Genomic DNA, 10592 nt, shown 5'->3' with positions numbered 1-10592 from the left:
AAGTCTCTCCCTAACAATGGGGTGGGGCATTCAGGAATGGAATGAGTTACTTGGCTTCTTCCCAAATCAACTTCCCTATCAGTGGTCCAAGAGTATGGTTTCTGACCAGTAGCCCCGATTACTATGGTTTTCTTGTTCTTCAATTTCCCCAGTGGCTCTTTCAGAATTGAGAAAACTCTGCTCTGGTATCAACAAGGAAATCTGTGGGGGTCCCCTCCACAGTTAGTGTTACCCTAGGCTCGGGGAGGGGGTCTGAGCCCCGTCTCCCCTAGTCATCATCCTCTAGGGTAAGGACCTTAGACGGTCTGGTATATGTCTCTTTTTGGGGGCAGTCTCTTGCCCAGTGTCCCTTTTCTTTACAGTATGCATATTGGTCCTTATCTAGAGGCGGCCATGAAGGTCCTCTGGAGTTCTGAGGTCTTTTCGGCCCTGTGTTGCCCAGGTACCCTGCCTGCCTACTTCCTCTCTGCCTACTTCCTCTACCTTTTCTATAAACTTCCTTATCACCTGCGAATGTATCCAAAATCTTAATTAAATTTCTTTTCTGCCTTTTACCTCGTCTACTTTCTCTTTCTCCCTTTTCTTTTTCAGTCTCTCTTTTATGGTACACTTTCTCTGTCTCCTTAACCAGATCTTGCAAAGATAATGTTTGCAGACTCTCTAGATGCTGTAACCTTCTCCTAATGTCAGAAGCAGACTGCCCGATGAAAGCCATGGCCACCGCCGCCTGCTGGTCCTCTGACGTAGGGTCAAAGGGACTTTAATGCCTGTATGCTTCTAAGAGACGCTCCAAAAACACTGCTGGGGGCTTCTTTTCCTCTTGTAGGATCTCTCTTACCTTGGCCAAATTGGTGGAGTGCCTGCCAGCTCCTCTCAGTCCTGCTACCAGAGCCCAGCGGAAAACTGCTCCCTACCTTCAGTCCTGTTAGGGTCCCAGTCAGGACATGTCAGAGGGAGGCCTGCATCAATTTCATTCGAAAGTTGTGTCGGTAGTCCATTGGCCCCCAGCACATTCTTTCTTGCCTCCAGCAGAATCCTTTCTTTCTCCTCTGTGGTGAAAAGAACCTGTAAAAGCTGTTGACAGTCATCCCAAGTGGGCTGATGAGAGAACATGAGAGATTCCATTAGATTAGTAAGTCTAGAGGGGTTTTCAGAGAAGGGGGCGTGATTTGCCTTCCAATTATAGAGATCAGAGGAGGAAAAAGGCCAGTACTGAAGGGGCTGCAGTTGTCTGGGGTCTGCTGGAGGAGGGCCATAAGTACGTAAAGGCAGTGCGGTGGTTGAGTCTGGTCCCTCTGGGCTTCGAGCTCGCTGGCCTCGGGTTCTAGCAGCTGGTCCCTCCCCTGCATCTCCAGTGGCACCCTGTTGAGAGATCTGGGAGGGGACTTGTTGGGGATATGGGGGTGGGGTGTTATGCCATTCTGGAGGTTTTTCTATCTCTGGATAGATCCTGGGAGGAGCCAAGGGCTGCGGTTCAGCCCTCCCGTTTTATCTTAGTTTTTTCTCTGAGTGGCGGAGAGCCAAGATTCGGGAGCCCGACTTGTTCCTCTGAACCCAAGGCTTCAACCAGGATGGGGGGTCCTGCACTAAATTTTCCCAGATGGGAATGTAGGGTGCTTGATCTGGTTGAGACCCTGGTCTCCCCTGCAAAACAATTAATTACAGCAAAAATCACAATCAGATCAAGAGTGTCATCTGGTGGCCAACCAACATCAAAAGCTGACCATTCCATAGAGAAGAAAGTTCTCCAAAATCTCTTTCTGACATCCATAGACAGATTGTGAGCTCTAGTCTTAAGTTCAGTCCAATGCTCAAGAGTCACTCCAAGGGGAGTGCTAATAGTCTGTCCCATCGTCAGAGTCATATACAGGGAAACAAACAATATATACACACAAAAAAGATTACAATAACTGAGACCAGGACCCAATCAGATGGCCGAGTGAGCACCCTCTCACTTGGCACCCAGTAACAGGAACAGATGGCCGAGTGAGCACACTCTCACTTGACACCCCGATGGGAAATCTCCAGGCGTCCCTGGAGCTCCCTCAGACCTCCTGGGACTTCTCCCAGGGTGGCAGCCGGTTACTCCTGACACGTCTATCAGTAACCCTCCCCTCCGTCCCAGACAGGGAGTTCGTTGCTTTCACGAGTACGGACGACGGCAAACAGAAAATACCGAATTCAAACACAACCATCAGACAAAGACATAGACAAAGACATAGACAAAGATATAGACAAAGATAGGATCCTACCTCCAAGCAGGGTCTCTGAGAACTGGGGTAGGTCACAAATCCCTGCAGACAAGCCCCCACATGTAAAACCCCTGAAGCTGGGCCTCCACTTAAGTCCCGGGATGAGCTGGCCAACACCCCAATGTCTCAAGAGAAAACCACAACTGATGCAAACTGCAAGAGGGTTTATTATCAGCTGAGGATGAAGTCCCTCTGCCATGCAGGGCAGGTGACAGTGGGGGCTTTTAACAGCTAGCTAAGGAATTGGGAGGAGGTGGGAGGAGAGTTGGGAAGAGTTGGGAGAATTTGGGAGGAGAGTTGGCTACAGCTCCTTTCTGGCGGGGGGTGGGGGGGAGTGAGCTGCAGCCTCCTTTCTGGCGTCTATCCATGTCCTTGTAGGTCTTCCTACAATTATTGCATCTCTGGCTTCCAGGTAGAAACACTCTAAGTCGGGGTCTCACAGTACCAGAATTCTGAAGAAATAAGTACTTTCCAAGGCCAATTTTAAAAATCAAACAAGCAAATCACCCTTTCTAAAATACAAAAATAGGGCAAGTATAAAAAAATGAAAGAACAACCCTGTTCATTGTCTTTTATGTATGTGGGATGCCAAAAGAATCTATTGCCTAGATTTAAGGTGGATCTGACCATCTCAAAAGATCAAGATTAAGAAATGGTTTCTCACTTCAAAAGGTATAATTAAGACATATCCCCCACAGTAAGCAGGGTTAGGCTATTTTAGAGGGTTATGGTCAGTATTAGGGTTCTTAGATTTAGGGTACACACATGCCCACAGTTGAAATAATAAAATAAATCTTAAAAATCCACTGAGTGAAGTAGAACAGGTAAGTTTGGCTAGAACCTCCAGGAGGGCTCAGGAGTCCATCTTGCTTCCAACCTTCTTCCATCCTCTCACCCCGACCCCCAGCCTTGACATTCCCACTCTGGGCTTTCTGCTACCACTGTCTCCAACACTGTCTAGCTACAAGGTTTGGTATAGGGCAAGGTGTGGATTGGGGTTAGCTTCACCCACAGCCACAGAAGTGCAAAAGCCACATTCTGCAAGGCTCACCAAGACTTTGTCCCTTTTGGGTGGTGCTTCCTCCCCTGCTTGAATGGCCCTGGCTTCCTGACAGGAAGTTCATCTTTAGATTTGAAAATAGACTGTGGGACTATCTGGGGACACTGTGACCTTAGGGGCTGTGTTGGTAGTGTCCCTATCCGCTGGACTTCTCCTCTGATGCATGGTCCTCTCTGATGCATAGTGGCATCTATGTATCTATGTAACTACCCATCATCTATGTATGTATGTATGTATGTATGTATGTATGTATGTATGTATGTATTATCTATCTATCTATCTATCTATCTATCTATCTATCTATCTATCTATAACCTATGTATCTATGTAACTATCATCTAAGTATCAACCTATCAATTATGTATCTATCTCTAGAAACAAGTTGGTCAACAGGTGGCGCTGTGGAGCCAGTACCTGTACCAGGTTAGAAAGCTCAGAGGACAGTGTGAGGCAAAATAGGGACTAGGAAGTAGCAGGTGTGGGATGGATCCATTTAGACCCATTCTGCTTAGATGTGTACTCCCAAACAGATATAGCACCAAATATATGTGCACAAGTTTGTACACACACATGTCATATCTAGTAGTAAGATGGATGTACACACATGCATACCTATATTCCTATAAGTGCGTGTATACATGTGTACATGCATGGCAGTATAAACACATGTATGTGGGTGCAGAAAAATTAGTATAGTCCTAAAGTACTGTATGAATATATGTATTAAAGTGTACTGGCTAGTTTTATGTCAACTTGTCACATGCTAGAGTCATCAGAGGACAGAGCCTCAATTAAAAACATACCCCTAAAAGATTGGACTGTAGGGCAACGGTAGGGTAATTTCTAAATTAGTGATTATGGGAGATGCCCAGTCTATAATGTGTAATCTCATCCCTAGGCAGGTTTGGTGGCACACACTTGGAATCCCAGTACTGAGGAAGCAGAGACAGGAATCCTTGGGGTTTTCTAGCCAGCCAGCCTAGCCTACTTGGCAAGTTCTGGGCACTGCAGTGGCTTCTAAAACAAAGCAGATGGAACCTGAAGACTGACACTCAAGTTGAGGTCTGTTTTTCACAAGTGTGTTTACACTAGTGCACTCCTGACATGTGTACTCCATCCCCACATACAATATTAAAGAAAGAAAAAACCCTAGCGCCAGCAGGTTCATACGTGTGATCCCAGAACTCAGAGGGTGAAAATAGGAGGAGTGTGAGTTCAAGGCCAGCCTTGGCTATACATCAAGACTGCCTCAAAAGCTGTCTCTAGAGGCTGGAAATTGCGCTGTAGTAAGCACAACCTTTGGCCCCAGCACTCAGGAAGCAGAGGCAGTCACAGCAGCCTCCCCCAGGCTCAGATACTGTGGGCCATTTGAAACCCCAAGCACTGTTCATCTTCTTCCCCCTGTCCCCTTGAACTAGGCAGTGACAGAGCACAGTGGGGAGACAGAACTCAGCAATTCACATGGAGAGAGGAGCCAGCATGGCCCTGGCATGGGAGAACCACCACCTCTTCCTCTTTTCCCTCTTCCTCCTCCTCCTCCTCCTCCTCCTCCTCTTTTTCCTCCTCCTCCCTCCTCGTCCTCCTCTCTCCTCTTCTTCTTCTCCTTCCCTTTCCTCCCTCATCCTCCTCCCTCATCTTTCTCCCCCCTCTTCCTTTTGTTATTTTTTAAGATTTATTTATTATATGTAAGTACACTGTAGCTGTTTTCAGACACACCAGAGGAGGGCATCTGATCTCATTACGGATGGTTGTGAGCCACCATGCAGTTGCTGGGAATTGAACTCAGGACCTCTGGAACAGCCACCAGTGCTCTTAACGGCCAAGTCCTAATTAGTACTTTCTATGACAATTGTCAGGTTTTGTTTTTGAGACAGCGTCTCACTATGAATCCCTGGCTGGTCTCAAACTCAGTATGTAGCTAGGAATGGCCTTGGACTCCTGATGCGATCGATTGTCAGGTCCCCTTAGTGCTGGGATTGGAAATGCAGGTGGAGGCCAGAGGACAACTTATGGGAGTCAGTTCTTCCCTTTCACCATGTGGATCTGGGAGATCAGACTTGGTCTCTCCTTTGGATTTTTGAGATGGGGTCTTGCTATAGAGCCTAGGTGGTCCTAGAACTCATGACTTCCCTGACTCAGCCGCCACATTTCCGTGCTCCTATTTCCACCACTCACTGTACTCTCAAATCCTGGGTATCTTTGGGTTCCCCATTTAAGAAGACTCCCTGGGCTGGAGAGATGGCTCAGTGGTTAAGAGCACTGACTGTTCTTCTGAAGGTCTTGAGTTCAAGTCCCAGCCAACCTCATGGTGGCTCACAACCAACTGTAATGAGATGTGATGCACTCTTCTGGGGTGTCTGAAGACAGCTACAGTGTACTTACATATAAAAAATAAATCAATCTTGAAAGAGAGAGAGAGAGAGAGAGAGAGAGAGAGAGAGAGACTGTGCAGACACATCCATCCATTCTCTTACTCTCCATTATTTGAATATGTGAACCTGAACTTGCTGGGTGACATTAGCCAAGGCACATGCCCTGTTTGGCCCTGAGGGACCGTTTCTGTCCAAAATCTAAAACACCTTCTAGCCAACAGCACCTTTCTCCTTGAGGTGAGGTGGGAGCAAAGACAATGTCTGGCCAATCTCAGAGTCTCCAGTGCTCACCAGGACAGGTGCTCAGTGGGTGCTTCCTGAACATCTTCAGACTGCTCTCTCTGAAGCTCAACCTATAGGTTCTGTGACTTTAAGCAGGAGGGCCAATGGCCTTGCTGTGTGTGGAGCCCACTGAGTGGGGAAAGGCTGGCATGGACTCCTCTCTGACTAAATTCTCAGCTGTTCCATACATTCAAGATCTTTCTCCATATCTACCCCTTCCCCTGCTTCATCCCCACGCTCATTGGAGAGGTTCAGGTTTCTTCATGCTTCTGCCTCAGCGTTGTCTGTGTGGCCTATGACTGCCTACCAGTCTAGCCCAGCACAGCGCAGTGCAGACCACCTTCCACTCCCTTCTTTTTTGAAACAGGTTTTCTATGTTCCAATGTAGCCCTGGCTGTCCTGGAACTCACTCTGTAGACCAGGTTGGCCTCAAACTCACAGAGATCCATCTGCCTTTGTCTCCTCAGTGCTGGAACCAAAAGTGTATGCTGCCTGGTCAACATTTTCTTTTTAAAAATTGATCAATTAGCTGTGTGCATTGAGTATGTGCAGTAATATGTATGTATGTGTATGTATGTGTAGGCATGTGTTCTTCTCAGAGGGAAGCAGAGGGCCATCTGTGTGACACTGTATATTCAGAGCCTGTGGTTCTGATCAGCTGAGACTGAAGAACCAGCTATGATTAACAAGAGACTAGCACCACTGAAGCAAACATTTGCTTTGTGAGACAATATTGGTCATTTGGGGTAGAGAAATCAGTTGTGACTTAGGAGAGAGCAGCATCATTGAGCGAGGTGACTTCCTCTGGGAAGCCCTTCTCCAGGGTCAAGCATGCAGCAGCTGGACTCCAGACAGGGGCAAGGCTGCATCTCAGGCTGGCAGCTGAACTTGGTTATGTGTTTCCCATAGTGTAGTGGTTTTGGCAGCATGAAAGCTGCAGAGTCAGGGGTGTCATAAGGAGAAACTGAGGTTTGGCACCATATAGCAGGGTCAGAGTCCCTGAAGCAAGGCCAGGAGGCCATTGGAAAAGGTGCAGCCTCATTGGAGTCATCTGGGAACCCCAGTTGAGAAAAGCCTTGGCAGGTGGATCTCCTTGAGTCTGAGGCCAGCTCATCTACATATTGACCTTTAAACCATCCAAACCTGTATGAAAGCCTGTCTCAAAAAATAAAAAATAAAATCCAAAACCAAGCACACAAACTCCAGAGAAAATGCCTCCATCAGACTGGCATGTAGGCAAGTCTGTGAGGGCATTCTCTTGATTAATGACTGATGTGGGTAGTGCCATCTCTTGGCTGTGTAAGAAAGCAAGCCAGGATGGTGAGACGGCTCAGCAATTAAGAGAACATACTGATCTTGCTTGAGTTCCTGCCCTCACTGTTGCTGAACTGTTCTATCAACTGCGAGTGAAATAAGACACTTCTTCCCCAAATTGCTATTGTTCCTGGTGTCTCATCACAGCACCAGGAACCTTAACTAAGACATGGGGGACATGGGAATCGGGAGATACATATTGGTTCCTGATGACTTCTGGGTACAAGAGGTAAACATCTTCATGATGGAAGCACTTTTAGGGACCAGACATAGGCATGATCACAGAAGAGGATAATGAGAGCCCAGGTCTTCCCCCTCACTGCTGCTGCTGCTGACCCTACTCCTTTCTCTTGAAGTTGGCTTTCCTGCTACCTTGCTGATTAAACCACAGAAGGAGTGGGGAGGGAGGCAGCGTGTCACAGTCAGACCTGCCAAGAACAGTCATCCTATATTTTCACAAGGCTTTCTTGGCATTAGGCAGATATTGTAGAACAGGCATAGAATGTATTTAGACATAGTGGCAGTTAGAAGAGGGACCCACTTCTGCTCAGGATTCACCATGAACAGGGTGAATGCTGCAACACAGGAAACTCACAGACCTTGGTTTATTTGATCATTTTAATATGCCAGACCAATCGACAGGAAGGACAGAGCACACAGAAACACCTGCATTTACAGGACGGAGGCAGATGTCCACAGCCCTGGGCATGCATGTATCTCCTGTGGAATCAGGCAAATCATGAATGCATAAATATCACAGCACAGCCAGACTTGGGGGTGGGGGGAATCACAGGCCACAGGGGACCATGCTTCAAAGGCAGTCAGAGGCATTAAATACAGGGGCTGAACATTATAGTCCATCTCACCGTACATATAACTCATATATTAAAAGTAAGGATACCACGGTATATACATGCAAGCGGCTTTGGTCAGAGAAAATGAACAAGGGAGGTGGAGCCATGCACAGGAAGGGCTTGCCTGTCTACTCTCCATCTTTTTCATCCTCACAAAGTCATCTGGGATCATAGAATAAATTAGCTGGTCTTGGTAAGATACTGAAAAGTCCTGTCTGGTGTCCTTAAGGGCCGCCAGGCCCTCTGTGGGCAGGAAGGAGCCCTACAGCCGAGAACACTTGAACCATTGGAAGGAGCCAGCCTGAACTGGAGGAGGAGGAAGCCACAGTTGGCCAGGTCAGGAGGGTGCGATTGCTGCCTGGACCCAGGTCCTGGGAGAGCAGGAGAGATCACGGAGGAATCCACTTTTACAAGCAAAGCTGAACATGGCAGGCCAAGCCTGTGTTTCTCACAAATGTCCAAAAGCCCATTCCCCTCAGAACTGGCTAGCACTGCTGGGATCACACTGCAGCAACCGGACAATGGATGGGTCGCTCTTGGCACCTTTGATGAATTCTTCCAGGGACAGTTTGCCTGAGGGATGGAAGCGGGAGATGTAGGATTAGTCAGTGCTCTGCTTAAAGTCTGGAGCCCTCTGGAAAATGGACAATGTCCAGTCTTTTCTCTCTCTCTCTCTCTCTCTCTCTCTCTCTCTCTCTCACTCTCTCTCTCTCTCACTCTCTCTCTCTCTCTCTCACTCTCCTCCTGTCACATACACACATGCCATGTTGAGGCACACATGTGGTCAGAGGACAACTTGTAAGAGCAGGTTTTCCTTTCAAGGTGTAGGTCGTGGGGATGGAGCAAAAGTCATGAGGTTTGGTAATGAACTCTATGGCATGAAGTAAGCTGCTAGCCACACTTAGAGACCTGGAGAGCCACCACGATCTGGGGCAGCTGGGGAGACAGGACAAATTATGGCTGCAGGTCAAATTACATTTCTGTTACTGTGATAAAAATCCCCTAACTAAAAGCAACTTAAGGCAGGAAGTTTTCTTTGGTTTCCTTCTAGGTTACAGTTCATCACTTCAGGAAGTCAAGGCTTTAAAACCTCACAGGGCAGAGAGAATAGAGGTATGAGCACCTGGCTCATAATGATACTCTGCACTTTTTTCTGATACTCTTCTTTTCCCTTTATTACACTGTTCAGGCCCCCTGTCTAGAGAATAGTAATGGGGTTTCCCACATCAATTAACCAACAACACAACCCCCAACAGGCATACTCATAGGCTACCATGATCTAGATTGATGGTTCTCAGCCTTCCTAATGCTGTGACCCTTTAATGCAGTTCCTTGTGTTGTAGTGACCCTCAACCAAAAGATTATTTTCACTGTTACTTCATAACTGTGATTACACTATTGTTATGAATCTGAATCTGAATATTAGTGTTTTCTGTTGGGCTTATGCCACCTCTGGGAAAAGTTCATTTGATTCCCCAAAGGGGTTGGAACCCATAGGTTGAGAACCACTGATTTAGATAATTCTTCATTAAGATTCTTCTGAGCTGAGCAGTGGTGGCACACATCTTTAATCCCAGTACTCAGGAGGCAGACTGGTGGATCTCTGAGTTTGAAGCCAACATGGTCTAAACAGCAAGTTCCAGGACAGCCAGGGCTACACAGGGAAACCTTGTCTCTAAAAAACAAACCAACAAGCAAAAAAGACTCCTCTAGTGCTGGGAGATGGCTCAGCAGTTAAGAGCAGTTGCTGCTTTTGCAGAGGGTCCTGGATAAAGTTCCCAGCATCCATAGGGTGGTTCCCAATCATTTGTAACTCCAGTTCCAGGGCGACCCAGTGCCCTTTCCTGGCCTCTAATGTCTTACACAAACATGCATTCAGGCAAACCCTCATGTAGAAAATAAATACTAAATCTTAATGACTTCTGAGGTGATTCTAAACTGAGTCAAGTTGACAGTTAAAACTATCACAGCGCCCCCTAGTGTAGACTCTTGCCAGCTTCAGATGTTGAGAGCTATCCACCTTTGCTGTCCTATTCTAGTCCTATTCTGTACCAGTTTCTCTGAAAGCCCTGACTTCTCATCTCTTGAGTGCTAGCAAGTGGCCCATGGCTTACAGGAAAGATTATGTGCTCAGTGGCCTCCATAGCCAGACACAAACAATTGGACAAGTGCACAGTGGGGACACGGTCTCCATTTTGAAACTGGTGAAGGTCCTGACTTTGACAATCAGAAACAATGGCCTTCCATGTTAAGTGTCCCACCAGCATAGTGCTACTTTAGCCTCACACCCACTCAAGTGGGCTTATCCCCATTTCACGGAGAAGAAAGACAGGCCTGGGAAGTGGGCAAGCCTCAGTTTGGTCTGTTGGAACACAAGCCTCCATGTCACGGTACACAAGAGAGTAAAGAACACTTTAGAAAATGGCTGAAAGGCAGCACCAGGCAAGAGGCTGCATTA

At 47.2% G+C, this 10592-nt stretch overlaps 1 protein-coding gene across 11 annotated transcripts in view; it reads right to left on the bottom strand.

Annotated features, from left to right (window-relative positions):
• Positions 1 to 7869: 7869 nt before the first annotated feature.
• Positions 7870 to 10592, bottom strand: part of Hpcal1 (hippocalcin-like 1) — a 101195-nt gene continuing 98472 nt past the window's right edge. For 9 of the 11 annotated variants that reach the window (XM_030246818.1, XM_030246817.1, XM_030246813.1 and 6 more), the window contains one exon: positions 7870 to 8707. In XM_030246818.1, coding sequence (XP_030102678.1) covers positions 8610 to 8707 — 98 coding nt within the window. In that variant the 3' untranslated portion in view covers positions 7870 to 8609. The remainder of the gene's footprint in view (positions 8708 to 10592) is intronic. The other 2 variants (NM_001361645.1, NM_016677.5) reach the window with 1 other exon arrangement.

Source organism: Mus musculus, chromosome 12 (assembly GCF_000001635.26).
Source record: "Mus musculus strain C57BL/6J chromosome 12, GRCm38.p6 C57BL/6J".
NCBI classification, from domain to species: Eukaryota; Metazoa; Chordata; class Mammalia; order Rodentia; family Muridae; genus Mus; species Mus musculus.
Note: the sequence above shows the minus strand (reverse complement) of the source record. Positions and strands in the feature narration are given on the sequence as shown.